A 27,784-nucleotide genomic window follows, 5' to 3' on the forward strand; every position below is an offset into this window, starting at 1 on the left:
GTTGGGCTTTTTTCTTTTTACTCGAAGGAGCTATTGGAGGTAAACCATATTGTTCACAAAACGTTCCAAGTTCGTATTTAGCAATAGATTTATCTTTGTTAACTTGTTTTGAAATCTTCATGTCAAAACACATTTTCAATCCTTCCTTTTGTATAACATTAACTATGTTACCATAAGTAAGGGTATGATAAGGTATGACACCTTCTTCGTCTACTAAAACATTTCGGATTTTGTGAGCAAAAAGATTTGGTAAACCATTGATAAATTTTTCTTTCCAAAAGATTTGGTATACCATCTGAAATCACTTAAGGTTGGACACCTTAAATTACTCAGTTGGTCGTGAATGCGAGTAGTAACGTTGCTGGGTGTTCTTATAAAGTGTTCTATAATCGTATAAAGTAAGTATTTACTCCGTCGGGTATTCCTTGTCCTATCGTTTCGTCAAAGATAGGAAGTCCTTCCTCATCTTTTTTTACCACAAAGCGTATTTCATCCCTAGACTGAGAAGTTAAGTGCTTCTCCCACCAAGATTGAAGCATTCCAATGAAGCCAGTGACGAGAAGATCAACGATTTGTGTTTGTGTAAAATTGTGATTTGAAATATAGCTATTAGCAACCATGGACATGTGTTGAAGTTTGTTCAAAAGTTCTTGTTCTGACAATCCATCTATATTCCATTCATAAAGTTTGTCAGCAGAGACTGAAAATTGATTTTGGATATTTCTTTCTTCAAACTGAAGATCAGGGGGAGTTGGCCTGGGATACCAGTTTTTTGTAAGAGAAGTAGGGTTGACAGGATGAGTATTAATGCGTTTTAAATCAAAAGTTGGCTGAAGATCAATGTTTTGAAAAGCATTTTCAATATTTTGAATAGCAGAATTAGTTTCCGTGTCCTGAGAAGAATCTGGATCAGATGTGTTGTCTTCTTCGATGAAAACATCATTGTTTTGCAAAACATTAACAACTTTTTCTTTTTTGAGCTCAGTGAACATATGATCAATTTTTTGTAAAGTAGTCATAGATTTTAAAGCAGTGGAACTTGAAGAGGTATCAGTAAAATTTACTAAAGGTTTTTCTTTTTGAGAAGATTTTGGTTGAGACAATTTGTCAATTTTTGTTTCAATTTTATCTAACTGTTTTCCAATAGTGTGAAGACTTTGGTTTGTAAAATTATTCTGCTCGATGACAGGTTTAAAACCAGAATCCTCTTTTGGAATTTTGAAAGGGGTTGCGGGAATGTTGGTATTACCAGTGGAAATTAAAATAGTTTCTTTGGGAGGATGACTGGAAGAAACCAAAGTTTTGTCTTCCTTAACCCAATTTTCTTTGGTAACAACCGTAACTTTATTTTTGGTTTCATAATGTTTTTCAATGAAATCAAAGAAAGATATTTCAAATTGGTATTGTTCTACAAAAGCTTTCCATTCAGCATAAATGGCTAGCTTTTCTTCATCACAATACTTTTTTTCGAAAAATATTTCTTCTGGGGATGTTTTCCTCAGAAGCGATGTCAGCTTTAAGCTTCCCCCATCTGATTTTATGTGGTTTGTTTAAAACAAGTAATTGGTGATTCACCGATGTTGTTTCAAAATCAGAAGCAGTTGGAGAAGTGGGTTCTTCTTGGTTTGGAGGATGATAAACAGGATGTGCAACTTGTGAAGAAGTGTCGACAGACTTTAATTTGAGCAAATCATTGATTAAATCTTGTTGTGCAGCTTCCTGCTCTTTTAACTTTTTGTTCACTAAAGATTTGATTAAATCTTGATCTCGACCCAGTCTATCGGTTGACGTGGATCCAGAAAAAGACTGTCTGCTTGGAGTAAAAGATTTATGTGAATGTACTGATTCACAAGATTTTCTTGCTGGTCTATCAAAATTGATTTTTACAGTGCCGTCAAAATATTGTTCAATGTTGTCAAGATTAACAAGACTGTTTTGGACGGAAACCGGCTTACTTTCATTAATTAAACACCAATCTGAAGAGAGACTAATGTCTGACCACCTAATGGTTCTTGGTACTCTTATGTTTGCGCTTTCTTGGGTTGTTTGGATCAAAAGAGTGTGGTCGCGAGGACTTTTGTTCAAAGGTTGAGAATTCATGTTTGTGCCAGTGACTTTGTAATAAATTCTAAAAATAAGTGTCAAAGGTTGTGTTCCTTCCAGGACTTGGTACCCGGAGGTTTTGATATTAAGAGTAAGAGCTTTTAAAACATGTGGATCTGAAAGACTTATTGTGAGATCGGGAAAATAATCAAAATGGATAGGTCCGTTGTAAAGACTAGATTCGATCATTCCGAGTATATTATCGTTGAAATCAGTAAATCTAGCGTCGCGTAGACATAAAATGATAGAAGTGTTAAGACCTTTTCGTGTTAATGGTTTAACTGCGATTTGAACTAAACCAATATGAAGATAGTTATGACCATTTTTAGGATGTGCTTTGATTTGTTCTGGAGAAAATAATTGACAAGTCTCATGTTCCTTGCTAAGAGCATAAGCCTTCTCAACTGTTTTGACGTGATGTTCTGATTTAAAAGAAGTCAAAGACCATTTTTTCTTGTAAATATTTTGGGTTGAAACTTTTGGAATGTTCCAGTCAAAAAAATCAATACTTTCATCTGTTTGAAAATCCAGTTTTTGTTCTTCATTGACAATGTCAGGTATAGTTCCTAAGTTGGACCTAGAGCTAGTGCTGGCCATTGAATTAGATCTAAATAATCTATCATGATGCATACAAAACAAATATGCTATATGCAAGACTTAAAAGATTCACCTTCCTCGTATGTCTAGATTCTTCCCCCGCTCATGCCTCTCCTGGGACTTAATGTTTGGACCACGCCTTACTGTTTGGCTGGAAGAAATAAGAACTGAGGACCGACGATTAAGAAATGCAGATAGAATATAAGGATGTATGAATCAAAAACAGATCAAATAAATGCTACTCAAAAACAGATCATATATATATATATATATATATATATATGTGAACATATAGTAGTATTATATACATAGGTAAACTATATATATAATACTACTATACGTTCATATAGGTAAACTATATATGTGTACATATATATATATATAGCTTATGGTAGTAATACATACATTTGAAGTATATATGTGTGTGTTAGGGGTAATAATATGTGCAATAATTATATTTTTTTTTATTGTAATTAAGGTGAGTAATAACATTTATTGATTTTATTTTGAATATTGCGGTGCTAATTGTAAATATTTTGTAATAATATGTCAATTACTACTATACTTGGCAATCATTTTTAAATTTGGATTTTGTTTAGATGTTTATAACTAAGTAGGTTTTTATCTAGGAAATAAGAGTTACAAGGGTCTATATCTAAAGAACCCTAAATTAAACTAGATTAGTTTAAGATGTAAAAGCTCGTAAAGTATCATCTTATGATTGACTTTATGACACATTTCTAACGTGACAATGAATGTTCAGATTATTTGTCAAGCATGAAAGATGTTATATTGTCACATGGACATATATCTTTCACCTCCTATGAAGAAATTGTTTACAATAACAACGACGAACAATATGAACAATAACTGCAAACTCAAGAGAGTCAAACGTATTGTAAGAGGCCATTTGTTGATCGTACCAAATGATGATGGTTGTCATTTACGCTTCTTGGCTTCAATAACGTTAACGGTTCATCTTTGTGATTTACCGACATGTCGTTCTTGACGACCATGTTGTTGAGCTGTAGTAAGTTAAGTGCACATTTGGGGTGGGCTCAACCATCATCAAAATAATTCGCCATGTATCGGTCTGCATTTGCTTAGTGGGTTGGATTGTATTTTCAAGCCCATCCGTCGAAATGCCATAACTTGGTACAATCAAGGCCCACCTCTATTCCCCTTCCGGCCCATCTACCTAACAGCCCGATTAAATAAGATGAATTATATGTTATCAAAACGACTATTCACATGTACGTAAGTGGTCTTAGGTTCGTTCTCGCCAAAAACGAATTTGAACTACATTATTGATAGCTCATTGTGAGGCTTAAGTCCATCCTACTTCTTCTTAGTGTAGATAATATCATTTGTTAAAAAAAAAAAACGACACGACCCAAACCCACAAACGAAGGACACACATGTATGGGAGATTGATCAAACAGAACCTCTGATTTGGAAAAGCACTTGGAATTAAGTACTAGAATATATGATGGTGATGCAAAAAGCATGTGGTCCTAGAAAAAGAAAAAGACTAAGGGGATGAAACTAATTAGATTGTCAACAAGTTGAACCATCTTATGTAGAAAGGTGTTTAGAAACCAAATATTAAGGCTATTAATTTCGTCAGTATTAAACGAATATCACTGGATTTAAAAAAAAATCTGCATAAAAAGGAATATTAGGGTTTTAAAACCCTAAAATTGATTTTTGATAAAAAAAAAAAAAATTTAAGCATGCATGTTCTTCATTGAGCAAGGAAGCTTTCAAGTTTCTTGTTCATATTTCACAATTTAAAACAAATAATTAATGACAATCTTCTCGTCTCTTAACTATGGGGATTTTTTTTTATTATTTGATGGGCAATGGCGTATAGCGGTATAGGAAGATGGATGCTCTATTTGCAATGGGAAATTTTTTCTTATATCTTTTCATTAATTTAGATTTATGTTAATTTATTTACACATCAAGTGACGATCATCTTTAACTTTTAATTTGGACGGTTAGATGTAAAAGATCCAAGAGCTAATAAGAAGAGAGAAACTGATGCATGAAAACGAGGGCGCCAACGAACACAACGATGTACGAATTTAGCAGTTGCCAGATATGGTTATGCCACCTATGAAAATATCAATCCAATCCAAATCCCAGAACAAATCATACCCCTTAAACCCCTTCTTTCTCCCTCAAACCCCATAACCCATATTTTTCTATATTCTCTGCGGATTTGGTTTCTAATTCAAAGAACGATTTGAATTAGAAATCAAAGATTTTGGGGCCGAGAAAGAATGGTTGGGCAATCAGGAAAATGGATGATACTTGTGGCGGCGATGTGGATACAGGCGTTCACGGGGACAAACTTTGATTTCGCATCGTATTCTTCTGAACTGAAATCTGTGCTGGGGATTTCTCAGGTGCAGCTCAACTATCTATCGGTGGCCTCGGATATGGGGAAGGCATTGGGTTGGTGTTCTGGGGTTTCGCTCATGTATTTTCCCTTGTGGGTTGTTATGTTCATGGCTGTCTTCATGGGTTTGGTTGGTTATGGCCTCCAATGGTTTGTCATTCGTGGAATCATCCCTGTGCCCTATGTCATGGTTAGTCAGCTCTCGTCTTTCTTTCTTTTAATTCTTGCAACGGAATTATGTGATTCTCGCACTCCCATTTTCTTTCTTTGAATAAATGAAGAATCAACATAATGCAAGAAGAGAAAACGGAAGTGAAAATCGATATCCTACTTTAACGTGTTTTCCATCTTCCTTGTCATATATTTTGCGGATTTGGTTTTTCTTTGGATATATGTGTTCATATGTTTTTCTTGCAATTTCGGTTATAATTTTTTTGGAGTCAGTTTTCTTTTTTTTCTTGGGAAAGTGAAGGGGAAGTTAGGCCTAAAATTGGTGAACTTGTAACCTCCACGGCCACAAAAGCATGTAGGCTGATGTGCTTAATTTCAACCTTTCAGTTCGAGTCCTAGTAAGTCAACTAATCAGCCAATCATAGGGAAAACAAGCACATCATTTCAGTGAGGACTCCATCTACCCCAAAAAACACTTGAAAACTGAGGTGATGAATTTTTTCCCTCACGATCTCTTTTTCGTTTTGTTTTTGTATTAGCATGCAGGAAGAAAAACGTCAAAATAAAAGTTGGGAGTCACTTAATACTTCAATCTAGGATTTTCTTTTATTTGGAAGTTTCCCGCTGATGACAAGTTCGACACGGCATTATCATGATTGGTTCACTCTAGCTGAAATTAAATCCTACCCTAGGAATTTATATCATTGTATTCACAAAATGAAATAATAAAGTTGTGGACCTAAAAATATCATTTCTGACAAAATCTAAATCAATGTTAAGTAAAGCATATTGTATTAAATTAACAATAGAACTATGCAAGTCGGTGTGACAGATACAAAAGTATATACGAAAATGGATAATGTTAGGGTAAATCCATTTTCCCTAAATCAACTATTTGTTTTGTTAAACTAAGTTAGATTTGTTTGTGTTTTTCTTTTGGCTTAATTGTAATAATAATCTCTGAATTTTACCTCTAATTTAATTTTTATACTCTCATATTAGTTTCTTTAGTACTCAAACTTAACAATGTGTTGCTTCATTGGTCATTTTCACTAACTCCGTCTTTTTTCCGTTAAATCTAGGGTTTTATTCAGAAATTCAACTTAAAACTTCAAAAAACAATAGAAGAAACTAAAAAAAAATGATAATTTATAAATTAATATCTAAAACTTGAAACAAATGAAATTTAAATTACAAAAATACAAAATAAAAAGGGTTGGAGTTTAGCAACTTGTAGATATTAAGCAACACGATTTCATAGTTGGTAGGAGATCAAACTGTGGTTGGACTAAAATAACTAACAAATCACATATTAAGCTACGAAAAAATAATTTATATGCATTCAATTTTCTTACTCAAAAAAAAATTTGATATTTAAGATTTTTTTTTTCTCATTTTTAAATTCATTTTTAGTTATGTGGTATACAGTTCCAATATACGCTTGAAGTTCATGAGAAATAGATGGCATTAGTGAAAAAGACCAATGGTACAACACATTTTAAGTTCAAAGACTAGAAAAACTAATGAGTTCAGAGACTAAAATTAAACTAGGGGTAAAATTCAAAAATCATTGCTACAAATAAGCCTTTTTTCTTTCTAAAGAACCAATATTGACTCACAAAGTATTAGTACACATGACCTCGAGTGCATGAATAAACGCTCTTAACTACGTACGTTGCAAATCCCTAGCAAATAAGGTTTATTTCTTTGAGTAAATAAGAAAAATGCTTCAAAGAATTAAGAATAAGGCCACAACACAAGTTGGGACAAGTGATCCTCATTTCATTAGGAGCTAGTAATGAAAAAGCAGCAAAAAACAATTGAGATCAAAATAAAAACCAAATGAAGATTGAGGATCATAAAACAATTAACCAGATGATTAATGTTAAGTGTTTTGGCTTGGCAGGTATATCTTCTAAGCTTGTTGGCTGGATGCAGCATCTGCTGGTTCAACACAGTCTGCTATGTTCTATGCATCAGACACTTCCAAGCCAACCGCGCACTCGCGTTGTCCCTCACAATCAGTTTCAATGGGTTAAGTGCAGCCCTCTACACCCTTATTGCCAACGCGGTAAACCCGAACAGTGATACCATCTACCTCTTCCTTAATGCTCTAGTTCCTCTCTTCCCATCCGTCGTTGCATTAATCCCTGTGCTCCGTCAGCCCCCAGTTCAGTCCCTTCCCGCTGAGGCCACTCGCCGTGACTCCATGATTTTTCTTTGCCTAAACATCTTAGCTGTGGTCACAGGCCTATATCTCCTCCTCCTCAACTCACTATCATCTGATGCATCAAAAGCTCGGATACTCTTAGTTGGTGCGATTTGTCTCCTAATCCTACCTCTGTGTCTGCCTGGAATGGCATATGCGCGTGAGTGGGCTCGTAGGAACTCCCCCTCAAGCTTCCTTTCTGAAATCTCGTCAACCTTCAATCTGGTTGACACTGATGATCTTGAGCTCCACAAGGAACTCATTGCTGGAAGTGAAAATGATAATGCCACGAATGCCACAAATCCCACCAACACCAGTTCGTATGGGCTGATACACAGGGAAGGCTTTTTTGGGTGTTTCGCTTGTTTTGGGAAGGTGATGGAAAAAGACAGGTTGACAGTGCTAGGTGAAGAGCACTCAGCTAGGCTGCTCGTACGCCGGTGGGATTTTTGGCTATACTATGCTGCATACTTATGTGGGGCAACTATCGGGTTGGTCTACAGCAACAATCTAGGCCAGATTTCAGAATCACTTGGATACAGTTCCCTGACTAGTTCTCTTGTCACAGTATATTCTTCATGCTCCTTCTTCGGCCGTTTGCTCTCAGCTGCACCAGATTTCCTGCGTGAGTATGTATCTAAAAAACTACTGGTTTTATCAATTGGAGAATGAGAAAAAACCAGATGCAATAAAACCTAACCTGCGTCTTGCTAATGCAGCAAGGTCTATTTTGCAAGGACTGGATGGCTAGTAGTTGCGCTGGTGCCAACACCAATTGCCTTCTTTCTGCTGGCCGCATCAGGCAGTGAGGCAATGCTGCGTACGGGAACAGGCTTAATTGGGATAAGCTCCGGCTTTGTGTTTTCTGCAGCTGTGTCAGTCACATCAGAGATTTTCGGCCCAAACAGCGCGGGTGTAAACCACAACATCCTCATCACCAACATCCCAATTGGCTCACTCCTATATGGCCTTCTTGCAGCTTTGGTGTATGATTCCCATGAAGGAAGCTCAATCACCCCAGTGAGCTTGTTAAAGGATGCAACATTGTGCATGGGAAGGTCATGCTATAGGCAGACATTCATATGGTGGGGCTGTATTTCAATAGTAGGTTTAACTTCAAGCTTCTTGCTATTCCTACGGACAAGGACCGCTTATAATCGATTTGAGAGGAACAGAAATCGGAAACAAGTCACAGAATCCTCCTTACAAACCTCCTCTTAGCTTCAAATTTTCATAATTTTATAAATGGTAACTTTTGGAAAAGCTCATAGATGTGGGATTTCATATAATGGTAACTTCGGGAAAAGCTTATAGATGTGTGGGATTTCAAATGAAACATAGACGTAAGCAATGAGTATATGCATGTTAGACTGAGAAAATAAAGAGATTACATGTAACATAGTAGAAGGTAAGATGTCAGAAAGAGAATGTTAGAAATTTTTTAGATGAGTTCTAACCATCTTTCACCCTTCTGTTTTTGTTGTATTCTTTTTATGTATTCTCTTACACATGCTCCAAAGTACAATTCACAGAAGCATATAAACAACAAAAACAGGACTGTAAGAACCAGGTTTTTTGGTGTCCAGATCGAGTTCATCATCTATCCTAATCCCAAGTTCCTAACTGCTATCTCAAACCCCTCACCGCCTGAGCTAGCCCCAAACCTTATAAACAGGTTCCACTTTTACAACATAAACTGCTGCAATTTACAGGAGTTCAAATGGATTGAGATTTTCTTTTCCTTTTTGACATTCTACTCTTTGCATTTAACCAAGGTTTGAAAGCCTAAACAATCTTGTCTACAGTTGGCTGGGGAGACAGTCGAATAGCTATATCAAGTAAAGGTCTATCTTCATATGTAGCATTAACTAGTGGTAACTGCTCTTTTTTCCGGTAACTTCTCACTCTGAGAGAAAAAGAAACAAAAAAAAAAAAAAGAATGAAAAGATACAATCTTAAATCAAAGACGGAACTACACCATCTGGTAAATTATCAAATAAAGGTACAGACTAAACAAAGACAAGCTAAAGGTTTAACAAATCGGTGTCATCCCCTCAGTTTCATCAGATCCAAGAATCCCTTGGGGACAACGTAGTCCTTCAAGCCAAGAATCATGATAGCCACAGAAAACCTCCCAACTCGTCAGAAATGGCAAGTATTGTCACTACAGTGGATTATATGACCTTCGGATTCATTCCTCAGGTTGTTTGATGCATTTTGAGACAGCAGGTCAGTTGAGCGGTAAGAACTTATTAAAGAGGACAGTTACAGAAACCTCAAGGAGGCCTCTGAGAAATTAAGTACTTTACTAGATAACATTCTTTCCAATGTATCCGAATGTGCATACAATAGATTCTCATACATAAAATATCATATCAGATTACACCATAACGCCTAGACTGGAACAACATAAGGGACTCAGCAGTATACAGATGTAGCATCCTTAACAAGATCTGCTGGAGTTCCGCATATTCAAATTATATTAGCTCCTGATGTTAATGTCATTCAGGAGAATGAGAGCATCGATGAAAAGGCAGGCAATATAGAATATACTAATCAATAATTATGGGTGCATCTACAGTCTCACCTTTCAGCTTGCCTAGAAGTTCAGATGGGATGTCACCTCTGAGAATTTGGACTCTGAATACGAGTTTTGTGCTGCTGCACTCCAGGAGTTCGAATACACATGCATCTCCAACCTTCAAATTGTTGTCGTTGACAAATTCTCTCCAGTTAGTATCAAACTTTCTCTGACCAGAGCCGTGTGTATATGTCATCTCCCAGTTTTTGCCTCCAAACGTGAGAACAGTAGGAATTGAACAGGAAGGTAGTGTTTGTTGAAATTTGGCCGGGATCACCTATCCCAACAAATGATTATTTCAATGAACTAGACCACAGCTAATAAAATGATGATCCCAAACTAGCATATTATCAGGGATTTAAAAGCAGTACCGCCTATAACTGCAAAGACGAAAGAAGTTTGAGCAGCAACAAAGTGTTAATGTGGACAAGCATCAACAGTTAAGAAATTGACAAAATCGGATATCTCACCAACGTTCAATCACGGGAGATAAGATCATTACCATTTGATAAGAGGGCTTGACATTTGCTTTTGTGATAACGACTTCAAAAAAGGGTTTCTCTGAGAGCGGCCAAAACTCATCCCCTTGCAATTCAATCATGGAATTTGATGTGGGTTGGTCTCCCATTTGAGGATCTTCTGCTTCAGCAACTGTAACTTAACAAAAACGAAATTATCAGCGAAACAGATCATGCTCTTAATGAAAAGATATCTAACAGTGAAAAACATAATAAACATCTTGCGATGAAAAATAAGTCGGAAATTTTAAGGGCTATGACAAGTTGCTAACAGCTTCAAAAATAACTTAACAAAACACGCACTGGCGCAAGAAACATAAATAATATCAGAAAGGATGAGCAGAAGGAAACTTTTTACCTAGCAGGTAAAATAAAACTCTTTAGGAAGTATCCGAAAGGGTGAAAGTGAAACACAGGGAAACCAGTATAAAACATAGGATGAACTAAGAAGACTAATATAACGTTTGCCTATAGACTAATAACTTGAGGATTATATGAAAATGTATTCTGGACAACAAGTAGCCAAACTAGAATATATACGTGTTTACAAAGAAAGTAATTATATAACATTATTATCAACCAACTTCTGCACCTGAAGCCCCCAAATCCCAGAGGCGTGGAACGGAAGTAAATTATATGGAATGATGAGCATGAATCACCAGAGTCAGCTAAAACTTGTCTGTAGACTCCAATAACATGAGGAGAATAGATTGAAAATATTCAGACTGAAGCTAGAGACATATGAATATTAAGAATCACAGCATCAGTCCGTCAGAGAACATCCATGGATCACCACCAGAAGCCAGTGATGAAGAGCATTTATAATCTAAAGTAGAAGGAGCTGTTAGCTATCATAAAATATCAAGGTGTGTAGTGTAGGGCAAATAATTAAAGGCGAAAAGTAGGAATCGAGCTGGAACCAATAAGTTGACGAGCAAAACAATGAACATAGATGGTGAATTGTTCTTCTTCAAATATGAGATTCTAAGAACAATATAGCTCCAGCATAACCTTGCCCGCATATGGAAAATAAGTTCTAAACTGTGACAGTCCAAGTAAAGATACATCCAACCAACAGATGAACAAGCACGAAACATCAAACATAAACCTAGTATTTTCCGAACTAAGAACCTCTTGTGCTCTATGACGAACATAATTCATTAAAAACCCACAAGTCAGAAACAATAAAATCCTAAAACCCAGAAATTTGAAACCAGTTTTAGTAGGAAAAATAATACGTCGGTGGAGAACCTGGTTGGAGTGGGGATGGCCACTGAGGTTAGAGTAGCCGAGTGACAGAGATCGAGCGGAGCGAGAAGGGAAGAGAGAATCAATCAACCCCTTTTTACCTATAAATTTCTATCTGGGATTCTGGACTGTACCCAGAAGGCAAGAACCGCGGTGTATTGGAGTGACATCTTAAACTTTTTAAATTGCTTACTTTTAATACTTCAATTATTCATCACGCCTCACGTAACGCAAAAATTATTCGTATTTTATAAACACAAATTAGTCATTAGATATTTTCCAGACAAATTTTTCGATGCACCAAAAACACTGCATCATGTGTCAATTGCTTTTGTTCTTGGTACATAAAAAAAATATCTCCCCACATAATCACATATGAGGTTCATTAAGCTTGATACCGCGTAGAGTATTTGGTCTAAGTGATTAACTTAAATATGAGAATAATATCGGTGTATGATCACTTTAATAATGGACGCTTATGGATCTTGTACCTAGAAAAGAAAAGGATCAGAGAAGACAGGGCATTAGACCCTGATTCTTTTTTTACTTGAACTTCTTTATGTTCTTGTTTTACATCTTTATGAGGTGGAGTCTGATAGCAAACGAGAAAAATGTAAATAAAATTCGAAATTTCTCCCTTTAGTTGAAGTAGAACTTCTATTTATGTATCCAAGAAATGTGACTTTTACATCTTAAAATTTGCACCCTTTATATGTAACAACTGCTAAGTCAAGTCAATACATTCTCACTTGTATCGTGAAAATTTTGATTCTGTTAGTTACTTAGTCTCAGCTTGTAATTTATTTATTAGCATATATTCGTGTGCAAATACATTTGATTTCTAACTTAAGAAGAAACCACCATGAGTTGTCAGATAGGAATTATAGCTTTATCCAACCACTTTTTTTTTTTTTTTTTTAACACCATAGCTTTATCCAACTGATGCATATAAGCCAATCAATTGTTGTGTGTTCTTAATCTAATAACTCCAAAACTAGCAATCACTAAGTCAAATAGATACATTTTCACTGGCATTGCGGAAATTTTGGTTTTGTTGGCACTTATTGCTTTAGCTTGTAGTTTATTTTTTCAATGTACATTTCTTTGTAGCGTGATTGAGATAAATGACGAACAATCTTAAAAAGCAGAGTTCACATTCGACCAAAACAAAAAACAACGAAAACGCGTCAAATACAAGTATGCAAAGACCGTGGAAACGCATCAAGTACAAGTACGGAGGATCAATTGCCTTCATTCAGACTTTGAATTCGAATGGACACGTGGGAGAATTGTCTTCATCTTTCCTTGAAGCTAATAAGCATGCATTTTCTGACGGATAATGAAAGTAGCGTATTGACTTCCCATCATGCTGTCTACTTAAATCATATTTTGTAGATCACCTGTTGTAGCAACTCGTGGTAAAATTCAACCATCAACTGTCACATAATGTGGTTTACAAAATATAAGTCGAAAATGATAATCTCCCCAATTTTCTTCAAATTCCTCGCTAATAATGGTTGTGTTTTAAGTGAATCTTTGTAGCTCAATCATCGTCTTGTTGGCACGACATGCTAACCCCTTCGGTTGGAGATGGAGATAGAAGAAGAGTGCAATAATTTTACGTTATGGTGGACAAGCATTACGGAATATGGATAGAGGTGTTCTAGCTACTGTTACTTGTAAGAAGATGAAATTTCATCAATATTTATAAAAGTGAACGTATTGTTGCTCCTTCAATATTAAGATGGGGAGTTTGATTTATACTTTGAATGCAAGTTTCTTACACACCGGCCACGCGCAAAGAAGAACGCGACAGATTTAGACACTAATGTATTGGGTCCTGCAGTGACATAGTTGAAGTAATAAGCATAGGATGAAGCAACAATGGATAGAATAAATCTGCTGCGTTAGTAATCTGGAGTTAATCCGGTCAGTCTTATTTGCTTTCAAGATCGTCAATCTGACAAGCATGATCCAGAGTAGCAAGAAATCAAGGAAGCGGTATCAAATATACATCTACGAAGATCAGCTGTCGAACGTAACAAAATATTATGGTCATTGCGTATGACAAAAGAAAATGCACAAACATGTTCGAAAGTAGCAACAGAACAAATTAACCAAGAAGAAAAAGAAGATACTTTAAGTCAGCTCCGCCTTTAGGTAATCTCTAACGTAAAGATCAAGCAGAGATTACGGTCTTAGACCCAGAAGCAAAAGAAAAAGAAGAGAAGTAATGTCATAGAGCACGCAAATGATAAATACAGATTAACACAACGCAACTTAAACTCGATAAAATGTGAATTTCTTGAAGTGAAAGATAGATTTGGGGCTCCATACCTTCGGATTTTCGACTTCATTCTAGAGCCAGCCTTGTTTCTTTGCTTTACTTAAAATATCACTAAAGTGCAAGTTTTCATCTGTGTTATTTTAAAATAAAATATCCTACATGCTGTCTATAGTTTGGACGACACAGAGTGTACAGAAAACTCCTGAGTTGCCAATATCCTACATGCTGTAGCTTGTTCTTACAAGGTAAGGAAGCTCAAGAAATATAGGAACACTAAACTACCACATTACAAGTAATCCACGTTCCCGACCTTCAGAGTCTCAGGTGCTGCATAACTATAAAGCCAGACAACAAGCATTTGAAGCTTAACAATAAAATGACCTCCTCCATATGTGTAAGCTTAACAAAAAGGCAAAATCCTGCACTCAACTTCCTAGATCTCTAGGCTCAAATAAACATCAAAACTAAATCATTTGAATCAGGTAACAGGTGAACAGGTAGAATAAAGGCCTCATCAATCCTAGCATACATTCATCGGTAACACACACGGACGCAAGCATAAATTCAAGGGGGAAGAAACGATGATATGAAACCTGAGCCATTATTAAAACTTGATAGCTGTACAACAAACCAAAGCAAAATCACAAATTTTACCAGGCCAAAAAATAAGACGCCTAAAGCAGACCAAGTAAAAATTATATTCAATCCTTCTTTTCACCACCCTTTTTCTTTTTAGCTGTAGCCTGCGAATACAAGAAAGTCCCAAAAATTGCAACGGCGGATCCAAGTGCGTTAAGAGGTCTAACTGGATTTCTGAACACCAACACAGTCGATATTATTACCACCACTCTCTTCATTGTGTTTCCAACTGAAAAGGTCAAGGGGCTAATTTCATCAAGAGCTTGATACGATGATTGGTTATAGAGATGGTAAAACACTCCAGATAGCAACACCCATAGGTACAATGTGGATGGTTTTCCTACAGCTGCAAGAGCTTTGTGATATCCTTGAACCCATTGAGACCCTTCAAGGAAAATAGCGGCGGGAAACAGATAGAAGAACGAAATTATACTGATCCAACCATACAAGTTCAACCCATCTACTTCCTTGAACTTCTGTAAACTACGTTTCGAGTAAATGTTCCTCAACACGAACCCGACATTGCTAATCAAAGCACCCCAAAGGCCTTGCACATTGAATGACACCTCAGTAATAGCAGCAAGAGCACAACCCATAACAATAGGGAGGATTGAAAGCCAGACCTGTAAAGGGTACGAATCGCCTAGGAACGACGAAAACACTACTGAAAAAACAGGCTCGGACGATTTGATTACATGGGTGAAAGAAACAGCCACCTTAGAGAACGAGACACATGCTGAAATGTGGCCTATAGTGTGGAACAATGCAGGTCCAAGGAGTGCAACAATGAATGGTTTAGAAATTTTCGGGCGGGGTTGAAGTTTCAAAGACCAAAGAATGAACATCCAAACAGACCCAGCAAAGAGCTGAAAAGATCCAAGAAGCCATGGATATGGAAAGACATTCAGTACCTTCTTGTTGTAGACGTTGAAGACAATGTTCTGGAAGTACCATAGCCCAAAAATAAGCGCGAGCTGGGCGGTGGTGGCCTTGGGCTTTGCGACTGCAGCTTCAGTTTCCCCTCCTGCATTGGATTCAGAAGCAGCTTTTGGGATTTGGGACCTGGGTTTTCTCCCAAACCCAGATGGGAATTCACAGGCTTCGCTCCAATGGCTGATCTTTGAGCTCGAATCTCGAATATGGCCCATGGGTTTTGTTTCTTTTGAAGAAATTCCAAATGGGTAGCCATAGATTCTGGTAAAGCTTGAGAATTTGGAGAATTTGGGGGTTGTTTGGGGTCTGAGAGAGGTGGGTTTTTGGTGCAGAGGATATGATTGCGTTTGGATTCGAGTGAGAAGTGAACAGGAGGAGGGGGGGGGGGAAGGGGATGAGGGGGCATTAATAGAGGGGAGTTGACGGCGGGATTTGGAGAAAGTGACAGGGGAAGGACAACTGATATTCAAGGTAAGCATTTGGTGTTGTGGCAATTGGCTGTGGCTGTGGTTCTGGTTGTGGTTGGGGAGAGAGAGAATAGAGAGGAGAGAGAGAGAGAGGGACAGAGATTCTGCAAGTACATTATAAATGCGCAGGGTTTGGAGATTTGAGGAGGACACGAGTCCTTCCTAATCCTCTGGTTTTGATTTTATAAATTCCTTTTCAGTTTGGTTGGCATATGCTGCGTAAGATATTTTGTTGGGGCAGAGGGCACTTTGCGAGAATGGGCCCGAGCCTAGAAATCAGGCTCTTCGGTAGGCCGCCGAGTTTGGCTCTTGACCGACTTTATGGAATGAAAATGTCAAATAATTATACCTCAAGTGAGTTCTGCATTTTACAATCGACAATTCCTCACAGAGTACAATTTTGACCGCACATTGCCAAGATGTAGCTCAAGGTCTGGGCCTTGCGAACCCAATATGGGGCTCGTACCTCCTAAAGACGAATGCGGCAAACTAAAAAAGTGAGTCAAAAACACTAAATTACAACTTTCTACTTTTTTTGTGAAACTTTATATAGTTATTTGTAGATTTTTTTTCTTTTCTTTCTTATGCGTTTCTTCTCATATTTCTTATGTGCGACCCTATTCACATCAATTGTTTGATAAAATCCGTTCCTTGACAGGTATTGAATATAAGCGCTTTTACTGGAAGTTCTTTTGATTAAAAAAATGGTTTAGAGGCAATTCCAAATGAGCCCATAATTTTTACGGAAAATGCTTGGGAACCACATTTTTGTACCACATTGTTGTACCAACTAATGTGGTAAGTGATTTATACATGTCTTGTCATTTAATGAGTTTAGGCTTTTTAGCCAAAATGGTCATTGAGATTAGCATAACTCATCACTTTGATTCCTAAAATTTAAAATTAATCAATATCAATCCTAAACCGAAATTTAGGTATTCCCAACTTTCAGGATTCCCAAAATGCTTTTGGTATTTCGAGATGGATTGAGATTTGATTTTCGGTGTTGGACTTTTGGATTTTTGGGTTAAAATTTGAGATTTTTGGGCTATGGGTTAAAGTTTGGGCTTTTGGCCTAAAATTATGTTCCTTAATTTCATATAAATTGAAAGTTAGGTTTTTTACCTCATACTAATTTGAAATTTCATACCAATTGAAATACCAATTTATTAATATCAAGTCAAATTGATGTTGTAAAGTTTGATACTACTTAATTTCATACTTCTATTTCTAATATAGTCTACTACCAAACTACTTAAATTCAACATTCAACATGTATGCAACCAAAATAAATATATATATTTTTTCGGTTCGGTTCGGGATTCCCAAACCATTTAATATGTAATCCCAATTTCCGTATTGAAAGCTTCGGGATCGATTCGGTATGGATCCCAAAAATTTCGGTATTATCAATTTGAGAATTTTTCGGTATGGGATCGGGAATTTTTTTATTTGGTTTAAGATTTTTGGAAAATTTTTCCAGCCCTACATCATAGGAGCCGATTCAAACTTTGCTAATACTATCAAATCTACATCCAAAAAATTCAGATAAAAAATCATGTCTCCATCTTATATTTGCTATCCATTTCCTTTCTAGCTAGGTCAATATCCTTGAAACTTCCATGAAATTTATTCTCATCGCATTATTAATGATAACTTTGAATTTCAACTCCATAACCAGACGAAAAATTTTGCTATACAATTCTTCGAAATTGCCATTGAGGTCAACATCAGTGAAACTTCCATGAAATTTACTCTCATCAAATTATCAATAATGACTTTGAATTTAAACTCCATAAACAAAATAAAAAATTTGCTATACAATTCTTCGAAATTGCCGTTGAGGCCAACATCAGCGAAACTTCCATGAAATTTACTCTCATCAAATTATCAACGATGACTTTGAATTTAAATTCCATAAACAAAAGAAAAAATTTGCTATACAATTCTTCGAAATTGCCGTTGAGGCCAACATCAGTGAAACTTCCATAAAATTTATTCTCATCAAATTATCAATGATGACTTTGAATTTCAACTCCATAACCAAAAGAAAAAAATTTGCTATACAATTCTTCGAAATTGCCATTGAGGTAAATTGACACACTCCAACCCAAAATGTTTACCTAAACTCTGAGTCGAGTTGTGCTGGCTGACATCGGGAAAGTGACAAAGCCAAAAAGTGTAGTGATGTGGAAAATATGGATAAATTTAAACCTTAAAGTGACTAAATGCAAGACTCTGCATGTGAGCGGGATCGAACCCAATTCACACGTGTTGTCATTCTATATGTAATATAGTGTATATATATTTGGAAACTATACTTGTTTTGCGGCGATGGGTTATTACGTTTTCGAAAAAAGTTTTACAAAGCTTTATTTTCAGGCCCACTCATCCTTATTTTTTGTTCCTCTAGGTTTTAGTGGCAAAACTTTCATGTTGTCGAGGATTCTTGGCAAATGTTGATATATATATATATATATATATATATATATATATATATATATGAGAGTACCTTTGATGGTATAATTCTTATTTCACTTTTGCTGTACTTTACTTATGCTCTGACATCACTTGTGAATTGGGTTTAATCCCGCTCACATGCGCTTTCTTGCATTTAGTCACTTTTAAGTTTAAATTTATTCATATTTTCCACATTACCACACTTTTTGGCTTTGTCACATTTCGAGTGTTACCAGCACAGCTCGACTCGAAGTCCAAATGAACATTCCGGATTGAGGTGTATCATCAACATTTCATGAAATTTATTCTCATCAAATGATCAATGATGACTTTGAATTTCAACTCCACAACCGAAACAAAAAAAATTTGCTATACAGTTCTTCGAAATTGCCATTGAGGTCAACATGAGTGAAACTTTTATGAAATTTATTGTCATTGAAATTATCAATGATGACTTTGAATTTCAACTCCATAACCAAAAGAAAAATTTTGCTATAAAATTCTTTGAAATTGCCGTTGAGGCCAAACTTAGTGAAACTTCCATGAAATTTATTCTCTTCAAATATCATTGATGACTTTGAATTTCAACTCCATAACCAAAATATAAAATTTGCTATACATTTCTTCGAAATTGCCGTTGAGGCCAACATCAACGAGACTTCCATGAAATTTATTCTCATCAAATTATCAATGATGACCTTGAATTTCAACTCCATAACGAAAAGAAAAAAATTGTTGTACAATTCTTCGAAACTGCCATTGAGGTCAACATTAGTGAAACTTATATGAAGTTTATTCTCATCAAATAATCCCATGATAACTTTGAATTTCAACTCCATAATCAAAAGAAAAGTTTTTCTGTACAATTCTTCGAAATTGCCATTGAGCTCACATTACGTATTGAGATGTGATGCTAGAAAGCATAAATTGTAGTTGACTGAGAGTTTACAGTTGTCAAATGTCACTCGGGTCAAGTTGAAGGTAATAATTTTTTGTTTTTAAATTGAGTAATCAAAATTTATTTGCTCAGTGTAGAAGTTTACAGAATTAAGAAAGAGAGAGAGAGAGAGATTGAGAAAGATTGTTAAAATAATGATTCTCATTAACTTTATCTGTAGGGTACCATGGATATATATGTATCCATAAAATATCAAATGCTGAGTCATCATCAATACTTTAGCTTAACAACTGAGCTAAGTGTAAGTGCTAATCTAGTGCCTTATGCTCATTATATTCTGGTGGTCCTTCACTATCCATAATACTCAGGATGTGATTGTTAAAAAACGCAATCTCACGTTTGAAACTTAAAAAAATAATAATTATTACAACTCATAATAAATAATTTTATCTTGGAATTAGATATCTGTGATCCAAACTTGTATTGCATGGTTCAATGAAGAGCTACACTTTATTGTAAAAAAAAAAAAAAAAAAAAAGGATTCTCTGCACACCTAGAGAAACTACAACAGCACGAGAAATTTGTAATGGAATTTTAAGATAAAGCATCTTAAATCATGTTTTCTGAAATTTGAACAAAAACTACTAGAGAGTAATTTAGAAGCTCTGTATAAATATAACTACAGCCATGCCATTAGGAGCTCATTTCTCTTCCGCATATTTAGAATTCGTAGCGGTTTTGTTATCATAAGAGCAAGATATAAGGAGTGTGAATGGAGATAAATCTTTTATAATTTGTTCATAAATTTTAGTTAGCAGCTTATTGAGAGAGTCTATTATAGATACTTTTAGTATAACAACGATACATAGATGCTAGTGAGTAACAAGTAATTTTAGTTATTAGCAAATTTAAGAGAAAAGAAGTTTTAAAGTCTGATATTTATTTTAGTGACTGAAAAAAATGGCGAGACTACGAGCCTACTTGAGATTGTTTCTCGAAAGCCTAAAAGCTTTTTCATAAAACACTTTGATATAAGGTCAATAAAAAAAAGAAATTAGAAAACTGAAAAGAAGAAAAAAATGGTCGTAACTTCGATGTTTTACTAAAAAGAAGAATGAATATATATAACCTAAAAACTACACTCCTTTAAATAGATAAACCCTATATATTACATAAAATATTAAACATCCAACGATATAAGATAAACCTAATATTTAACTTTCTTAATATGACAGCACTTGACCTCTTATATCAAATTTTATGAGTGGTAGTTGTACAACTCTAGAACGCTTTCATTTCATACAAAGTATAGTTGTATTCAGTCAATTCGAAGTAGACCGGAAAGGATTAGCAGGTACGGTTAGATTGTCACCTTCTCCTTCTAACATTTGAATAACAACTTTCACGGGAGGGCGATCTATGGGGTGCCATTGGACGCACCATAGACCCACAATAGCTAGCTTCTTTGCAGTTTTAGCATCTCCTCCGTCCTCAATGTGAATCCGTAGAAGTTTACAGAATTAAGAGAGAGAGAGAGAGAGATTGAAAAAGATTGTTAAAATAATGATTCTCATTAACTTTATCTGCAGGGTACAATGGATATATATGTATCCATAAAATATCTAATCAAATGCTGAGTTATCATTAATACTTTAGCTTAACAGGTATGCTAAGTGTAAGTGCTAATCTAGTGTCTTATGCTCATTATATTCTGATGGTCCTTCACTATCCATAATACTCAGGATGTGATTGTTAAAAAAATGCAATCTCACGTCTGAAACTTAAAAAAATAATAATTATTACAACTCATAATAAATAATTTTATCTTGGAATTAGATATCTGTGATCCAAACCTGTATTGCATGGTTCAATGAAGAGCTAGACTTTATTGTAAAAAAAAAAAAGATTCTCTGCACGCCTAGAGAAACTACAACAACACGAGAAATTTGTAATGGAATTTTAAGATAAAGCATCTTAAATCATGTTTTCTGAAATTTGAACAAAAACTACTAGAGAGTAATTTAGAAGCTCTGTATAAATATAACTACAGCCATGCCATTAGGAGCTCATTTCTCTTCCGCATATTTAGAATTCGTAGCGGTTTTGTTATCATAAGAGCAAGATATAAGGAGTGTGAATGGAGATAAATCTTTTATAATTTGTTCATAAATTTTAGTTAGCAGCTTATTTAGAGAGTCTATTATAGATACTTTTAGTATAACAACGATACATAGATGCTAGTGAGTAACAAGTAATTTTAGTTATTAGCAAATTTAAGAGAAAAGAAGTTTCAAAGTCTGATATTTATTTTAGTGACTGAAAAAAATGACGAGACTACGAGCTTACTTGAGATTGTTTCTCGAAAGCCTAAAAGCTTTTTCATAAAACACTTTGATATAAGGTCAATAAAGAAAAGAAATTACAAAACTGAAAAGAAGAAAAAAATGGTCGTAACTTCGATGTTTTACTGAAAAGAAGAATGAATATATATATATATATATATATATATATATATATATATAACATAAAAATTACTCTCCTTTAAATAGATAAACCCTATATATTACATAAAATATTAAACATCCAACGATATAAGATAAACCTAATATTTAACTTTCTTAATATGACAACACTTGACCTCTCATATCAAATTTTATGAGTGGTAGTTGTACAACTCTAGAACGCTTTCATTTCATACAAAGTATAGTTGTATTCAGTCAATTCGAAGTAGACCGGAAAGGATTAGCAGGTACGGTTAGATTGTCACCTTCTCCTTCTAACATTTGAATAACAACTTTCATGGAAGGGCGATCTATGGGGTGCCATTGGACACACCATAGACCCACAATAGCTAGCTTCTTTGCAGTTTCAGCATCTCCTCCGTCCTCAATGTGAATCCGTAGGTCGTCCCCTTGTTCTAAAAGGTTGTAAATCCATTCTGGGAAGTAGACTTGGCTGCTGGTGGAGTCCTCTTCCATGAACTTAAAGTTCTTTCTTCCCCCGACCATTTCCAGCAGCAACATTCCAAAGCTATAGACATCTGCCTTGTAGGACACGTTTCCAAAGTTCCTAGAGAACACTTCGGGCGCAATGTAGCCAATGGTCCCTCTGATGGTAGTCATGGATACTGCGCTTTGATCTTTAGAGCACAACTTGGCGAGACCAAAATCGGAAACCTTTGGGGTGAAATTCTGGTCTAGCAAAATGTTGTGTGGTTTGATATCGAAATGGAGGATTCGGAGGTCACACCCTTGATGAAGATATTCAATTCCCTTGGCTATACCTAAAGCAATCTCATGCACCTTATCCCAACCAAGGAAAGCGCTTTTACTATCTGCTGATGATAAGATATTCTGTAGTGAACCATTTGGTAGATATTCATACACAAGAGCTGTTGTGTACCCATCAGCACAAAACCCAACCAAGCGAACCACATTGATATGGTGGACTCGACCCATTGTTCCGACTTCATTGATAAGATCTTCTCCTTTTTCATTAGAATTGTTGAGGATTTTCACAGCCACAAGTAAGTCGGAGGAAAGCTGTCCTTTGTACACTGTTCCATAGGCTCCTTGACCTAACTTTTCATTGAATTGATTTGTTATCCTTTTAATATCAGCGTAGGAATATCTACTTGGCTTGTGTGCTATGTAATCGTCCAAAAATCTTTCAATCCTCAACTGATTTGTTTTCTCTATTTTGTTGGAGCTGTAAACACGGTAAATGAGAGTCCCCGCGACTGTTACAACCACAGAAAGTGTGAAAATACCTGCGGATACAGACCAAACTCTTCGTTAAAAACCAACTCATTTCTAAATTAAATTAAAATAAATCACAATTGCCTCCAATTGATAAAGCCCCCAGAAATCAGAATTGAATTTATATTAATACTTATACATATATAGGGTTCTTTTGTGCGGAAGTTAATGTGTCTTTTATCCGGATGCTGGCACTGAGTTTTGAACTCGTAAGGTTTTCTTGTACCTTAAAAGAAGAACCCTTTCAAGGATGGGATCCAAAACTTGAAAAACAAGTGATGAAAATTGGTGCCTGTTGAAGCAAGTTCCGAATAGCACCCTAAAATATAACACTCGCATGAGGTTCAATAATCCAAACCGTCTTAGATTTAGCTCTCCATCTAAGAATATTTATGATTATGGATCGCACAAGTGTGCAAAAATTAACCTAGCTAACTCTTAACAGTTCAAATTCAATCTTGTAAAAATAGTGCTTATGTGAACAACTTACCAGATATCTCTAAGCTTGTCCTTCCACGGGTACTATCTGTAAAAGCAGGTCCATTAAGTCAATAATTAGTACTTTTGTTATCAAAAGAATAAAATACTTGAAGAATTGTTTGCATAAATCTTTGTTTTCATTTAATATAAAAAGTTCGAATATATTCTTTGAGTCCAAATTTGTTGCATATATTATCTGCACAAACTAGCTAATTAAAACCTTGTCAATGTGAAAATGAGGGAAATATTTGCCGGCAAAGTACTGCAACAAGTCAAGTTAAATGGGAGATTAAAGGATACCTTCGCTCACGCATTCAGTTTCTGCAGTCTGATTATCTGTGAAATTATATTGACCAATAGTTCTCTTCAGTATGCAAGTCTTGCCCATCTCTTCGCAACTTCCACATGATGGTTTGGACCACTGCAGCATCATAGGTCCGGATGCTCTCACTGATGAAATATCTGGAACTGATGTGTAGTCACGCAGCTTGGTACAAGACACTAGGTTCATATCATCAATGAAACACTGGCCCCCGACGGCATAGTAGTTAGTTTGGTTTTCAGGATTGTCAAGGCCGGAAGGGCACAGTTTGATAAGACAATATCCGCCTGTTTCAAGTAGTGGTGACGGACAACTGAATAAAGTATAATTAGTATCAAACGGTCCATGCACAAATTGAAAGATTGAGGAAGATAAGTTGAAATTGAAAATATCTTTAGGCGGGCAATCATTTTGGAAATATACTCCGATTTCTTGAGAAGCGTAGTTAATCGTTTCAACGATGAGCTTGTTAGATGAGGATGGCATCTCAAGCACGGTTTGCCTGCCGTTGGTGCATGATAGATCAAAGCCATGGTAACCGCACTGGAATGGCTGTCCTTTAAGTCGAAATGGGAATCGGATGGCTGGACCGGGGTGTTCACAGTAACTTACTTCTGCGCAGTTTTCAGGGACTACTCTGTCGCCATACACTTTGCTTACAATACCAGCATCTGCTATCATGAGAAACCAGCACAAGAAATTGATCAGAAGCATTCTATCCAATGAGAATATTGATTGTAGAAGTTTGGTATCTTGGTAATTCATATATATGATTGTATATAAGATAATGGGATTGCAGAAGTCCCCTATATTTTGGGTAAATAATAATCTATTTTTATATTCACCCCTTCGTTCCATTTCCTACCCCAAAAACGTTTTTCTAATAAATCTTCCACCAATTTTGTTTTTAACTTCAATTTGAAGGACTTGGTCGTGATTTGCTTATGGGTTATTGACCATCGGTATCAAATAAAAAATTTGAGTCGCTTTTATTTTACTGTTACTCGCTATAACGAGAAACTGGAATGCTGGAGGAAACTGTTTCTTCCCCAGATGGGCCAGATCAACCCATTATTATACATGTTATTCTGAGTTAGATGAGGTGGGTTTTGTGGTCGTGTGGCTTCAATATTGGTCATTCTACATTGAGTAATGCTAGGTAGATTAAATTTATAGATTAAATTTGTAAACTAAATAATGTTTCATCAATAAAAAAATAAGCACGTTAATCAACACTTTAGTGATAATCCAATTATCAACTTCCATATTATTGAATTTACAAAATTTATTCTATAAATTTAGTCTTCCTAGCATTACCTTTCTAGAATTTGGAGTTGTCAACATAGTTTGGCTGTGCAAATTTGTTCTCTTTGGTTTAGTCTTGGTTGTTGTTGTTGTTGGAATTAGTATTGATGAGACTCGTGTTTTGCATTCGAAGTTTTTGCAATAACTATGGTTGTTATGTTGAAAAAAATTGTTTATTAAAGTGTATGTACATTTCTGGCCTTTGAACAATAGAAAATGATAATACTTGGATACTTCCCAGGAATTATCTAATTTACTGACCATCTTTCATGGCCCAATGAATTTAAAACACCTAGCATTGTAACTCTCTTCTTGTATTTTTCTATCTCTGTAACCAAACATATTTTGTGCCTGAGACCAAACACGTCTCTTCTTCTCCATCTTCTTTCCTTGCCCAGCCCAATCGTTCTCCTTCTCCGGCGACCATCTCCATGCCTATCAGGATCACGAGTGTACTAATTGGGTCACAAGTGTACCCACCGGGTATAATACTTATTGGGCCACTTATAAGAGTGAGTAAACAATACTTGGGACCTGACCTATCAGGACCGCAAGTGTACTGACCACTGACATGGTCCAATAATATAAAGATATCTGTAATTTTAAAACACCACTATTCTAGTAACCAAACACCATTTAAGTCCATAACCAAACACCATCCTAAACTCATATCATAACCCATAACCAACCTCCAGATTTCCTCCTCAGTCGTCGTCGACCGATACCCCACCTTTTCACCGCCTTCCCTTCCCAGCATCTCTCTCTCATCAAAGTCTGCAATTCTTTTGAACTTCAAAGTTCCAAACCGCTTGTCTTCCTTCCACAACCTCCAATTTCGCGGATTTCCATAACCCAATTTTACCGAGCTCAGATCTGGACGCCGGCGAGGGATTGAAACTGACGTCGCCGGAGAAAAGAGGGATTGGGAGTGGTCGGGAATGAGAGTAGGTCGCCGGAGAAGTAACGGAGTGCGGGGGTTGCTGGAGAAAGAAGGGTTGAGGAAGACGGCAGGGTGATTGGTTACAAGAATAAGCAAGTGTTTGATTGAGTTTCACTTGACAGGTGGAATAATTTTATTGGACCACATAAGTCGCCACCTTGTCAGTATTACCCTAGTTTTACTCGTCTCGTGGGTTTGTCTTTGTTTGGTTTGTCATAAATAATGGGCTCCAAGCGGCCAATTTATATCTGAATTCGCCCCCTTCTTGCCATAAGCCAAAAACCCTTGCTCCCATTAAGCTTTTTTGCCCTCTTCCATAATTTTGATACATTTATATTCTCTTTTACCATGTGTAGAGGAAGTCTCTTACTAGTTCCATATGGAGCCCTTCTTCTACTCTTTCTTCTTCCCTTTATTTGTTCCCAAACATCGATACCTGAAAATAATTCTGATTGTACTCTTTCTTGTGGCAATATTGGCATAAGCTCTCCATTTCGGTTAAAAGGAGACCCTCAACACTGCGGCAACCGTAAGTACGAGCTAGCTTGTGAGGAAAATGTTACGGTCCTGTACTTGTATAACCGAAAGTTTTACGCCAAGGCGATCAATTACAATAACTTTACAATCCGTCTTGTGGATGCTGCTGTTCAAAAGAAAGATAACTACCACTCCATCCCGCATTACTCCTTAACCTCATCCAACTTTAGTGATGGGGATCCTTACAGCAATTATCGATTCCGACTGAGGTGGAGTTCAAATATAAAGGTCATATGGAAAAGTTACACGACACTCCGACGTATCCGGAGTTCAAATATAAAGGTCATAAGGAAAAGTTACACGACACGGCCTATAATTTTTATGGACTGTCCAAAACCAATGCATTCTCCTGGCCTTGTAGAAACAGCTCCATGCGTCAAGGACGGCACCTACTCTTCCAATTCTTCTTTGTCCAATGGTTTAAGAATGTTTTCTTATTCCATCCTTGGCTGGAATCGCTCCATAAGTTCATTGGATTTGGGGGAGTCCTGTGAAATAACGCAGATGCTTATGGTCTCACCTTCGTTATCCGTAGAAGACATGCATGAACACTTGACGTCCTGTGAAGGCATATATAGTGAAATAGCGCATGGCTTCGAGCTTTCATGGTTTCACCAGGCTTGTAGCACCTCAATCTGCAAAGGGTATATGTGTGTGCTCAACAACCTGAGCGAAATTGAGTGCCTTCGCTACGAAGGTAGCTAGCATTCTCCTATGATATTAATTTTCACCCTTTTTTTTCTCTTAATAGTAAATAATATATGATCCTTTAGAGGAAAAATAATATATATGATCCTTAATGATAATTCTTCTTCTTTTGCAATGCAGAACATTGGTACAACAAGATCTTAAAGCCCATAGGCAAGTGGTTTACTCTCTAACGCAGCTTCTATATAATACATGTGTAGTTAGTTTCTTTATTTGTGG

The 27,784-nt window shown here is 36.2% G+C and overlaps 5 protein-coding genes across 11 annotated transcripts; 2 read left to right on the forward strand and 3 right to left on the reverse strand.

The window, feature by feature from the left end:
* The first annotated feature begins 4,766 nt into the window (after positions 1 to 4,766).
* On the forward strand, positions 4,767 to 8,956 carry LOC103933670 (protein NUCLEAR FUSION DEFECTIVE 4-like). 3 transcript variants are annotated; one of them, XM_009343361.3, is made up of 3 exons: positions 4,767 to 5,294; positions 7,182 to 8,113; positions 8,204 to 8,956. In XM_009343361.3, the coding sequence occupies exons 1-3, from the start codon at positions 4,986 to 4,988 to the stop codon at positions 8,703 to 8,705; spliced, it is 1,743 nt and encodes a 580-aa protein (XP_009341636.2). In that variant the 5' UTR covers positions 4,767 to 4,985; the 3' UTR covers positions 8,706 to 8,956. The 3 variants fall into 3 exon arrangements, with proteins under 3 accessions (XP_009341636.2, XP_018499615.2, XP_048447785.1); XM_018644099.2 differs by having other exon boundaries at positions 7,182 to 8,109; positions 8,204 to 8,341; XM_048591828.1 differs by having other exon boundaries at positions 5,168 to 5,294; positions 5,663 to 8,113.
* Positions 8,957 to 9,370: 414 nt separating this feature from the next.
* LOC103933671 (B3 domain-containing protein Os04g0386900) lies at positions 9,371 to 12,084 on the reverse strand. 5 transcript variants are annotated; one of them, XM_048591832.1, is made up of 4 exons: positions 11,835 to 12,053; positions 10,568 to 10,716; positions 10,072 to 10,342; positions 9,371 to 9,390 (listed from the first exon to the last, which is right to left on the reverse strand). In XM_048591832.1, the coding sequence occupies exons 2-4, from the start codon at positions 10,691 to 10,693 to the stop codon at positions 9,386 to 9,388; spliced, it is 402 nt and encodes a 133-aa protein (XP_048447789.1). In that variant the 5' UTR covers positions 10,694 to 10,716; positions 11,835 to 12,053; the 3' UTR covers positions 9,371 to 9,385. The 5 variants fall into 5 exon arrangements, 3 of the variants coding, with proteins under 3 accessions (XP_048447789.1, XP_048447787.1, XP_048447786.1); XR_007261010.1 differs by lacking the exon at positions 9,371 to 9,390 and adding an exon at positions 11,176 to 11,409 and having other exon boundaries at positions 9,750 to 10,342; positions 10,568 to 10,722; positions 11,835 to 12,084; XR_007261011.1 differs by lacking the exon at positions 9,371 to 9,390 and adding an exon at positions 11,176 to 11,409 and having other exon boundaries at positions 9,750 to 10,342; positions 11,835 to 12,083.
* Positions 12,085 to 12,849: 765 nt separating this feature from the next.
* On the reverse strand, positions 12,850 to 16,330 carry LOC103933673 (xylulose 5-phosphate/phosphate translocator, chloroplastic-like). The gene has a single exon (XM_048591663.1). It carries the CDS (start codon positions 16,167 to 16,169, stop codon positions 14,820 to 14,822), a length of 1,350 nt encoding a protein of 449 aa, XP_048447620.1. The 5' UTR covers positions 16,170 to 16,330; the 3' UTR covers positions 12,850 to 14,819.
* A 5,630-nt stretch (positions 16,331 to 21,960) lies between these two features.
* Positions 21,961 to 24,902, reverse strand: LOC103927814 (rust resistance kinase Lr10-like). Its single transcript, XM_048591745.1, has 3 exons — positions 24,054 to 24,902; positions 23,764 to 23,799; positions 21,961 to 23,284 (listed from the first exon to the last, which is right to left on the reverse strand). The coding sequence occupies exons 1-3, from the start codon at positions 24,838 to 24,840 to the stop codon at positions 22,233 to 22,235; spliced, it is 1,875 nt and encodes a 624-aa protein (XP_048447702.1). The 5' UTR covers positions 24,841 to 24,902; the 3' UTR covers positions 21,961 to 22,232.
* Positions 24,903 to 25,623: 721 nt separating this feature from the next.
* On the forward strand, positions 25,624 to 27,738 carry LOC103933687. The gene is made up of 2 exons (XM_009343378.2): positions 25,624 to 27,554; positions 27,686 to 27,738. The coding sequence occupies exons 1-2, from the start codon at positions 26,669 to 26,671 to the stop codon at positions 27,736 to 27,738; spliced, it is 939 nt and encodes a 312-aa protein (XP_009341653.2). The 5' UTR covers positions 25,624 to 26,668.
* The last annotated feature ends 46 nt before the right edge of the window (positions 27,739 to 27,784 follow it).

This window comes from the organism of the source record quoted next, unplaced genomic scaffold (genome assembly GCF_019419815.1).
Source record: "Pyrus x bretschneideri cultivar Hongxiangsu unplaced genomic scaffold, Pyrus_bretschneideri_v1 Contig35, whole genome shotgun sequence".
Classification (NCBI taxonomy): Eukaryota; Viridiplantae; Streptophyta; class Magnoliopsida; order Rosales; family Rosaceae; genus Pyrus; species Pyrus x bretschneideri.

Coding starts and splice junctions, on each gene's coding strand:
- LOC103933670 (XM_009343361.3), top strand. CDS start 4,986: ATGGTTGGGCAATCAGGAAAATGGATGATACTTGTGGCGGCGATGTGG. Junction 5,295..7,181: donor TCCCTGTGCCCTATGTCATG/GTTAGTCAGCTC, acceptor TTGGCTTGGCAG/GTATATCTTCTAAGCTTGTT. Junction 8,114..8,203: donor GCACCAGATTTCCTGCGTGA/GTATGTATCTAA, acceptor TTGCTAATGCAG/CAAGGTCTATTTTGCAAGGA.
- LOC103933671 (XM_048591829.1), bottom strand. CDS start 10,693: ATGGGAGACCAACCCACATCAAATTCCATGATTGAATTGCAAGGGGAT. Junction 10,343..10,567: donor TCAAGCCCTCTTATCAAATG/GTAATGATCTTA, acceptor TTGTTGGGATAG/GTGATCCCGGCCAAATTTCA. Junction 9,941..10,071: donor ACTTCTAGGCAAGCTGAAAG/GTGAGACTGTAG, acceptor GCGGAACTCCAG/CAGATCTTGTTAAGGATGCT.
- LOC103933673 (XM_048591663.1), bottom strand. CDS start 16,169: ATGCTTACCTTGAATATCAGTTGTCCTTCCCCTGTCACTTTCTCCAAA.
- LOC103927814 (XM_048591745.1), bottom strand. CDS start 24,840: ATGAATTACCAAGATACCAAACTTCTACAATCAATATTCTCATTGGAT. Junction 23,800..24,053: donor AACTGAATGCGTGAGCGAAG/GTATCCTTTAAT, acceptor CTGCTTTTACAG/ATAGTACCCGTGGAAGGACA. Junction 23,285..23,763: donor GACAAGCTTAGAGATATCTG/GTAAGTTGTTCA, acceptor CTGTATCCGCAG/GTATTTTCACACTTTCTGTG.
- LOC103933687 (XM_009343378.2), top strand. CDS start 26,669: ATGTGTAGAGGAAGTCTCTTACTAGTTCCATATGGAGCCCTTCTTCTA. Junction 27,555..27,685: donor TGAGTGCCTTCGCTACGAAG/GTAGCTAGCATT, acceptor TTTGCAATGCAG/AACATTGGTACAACAAGATC.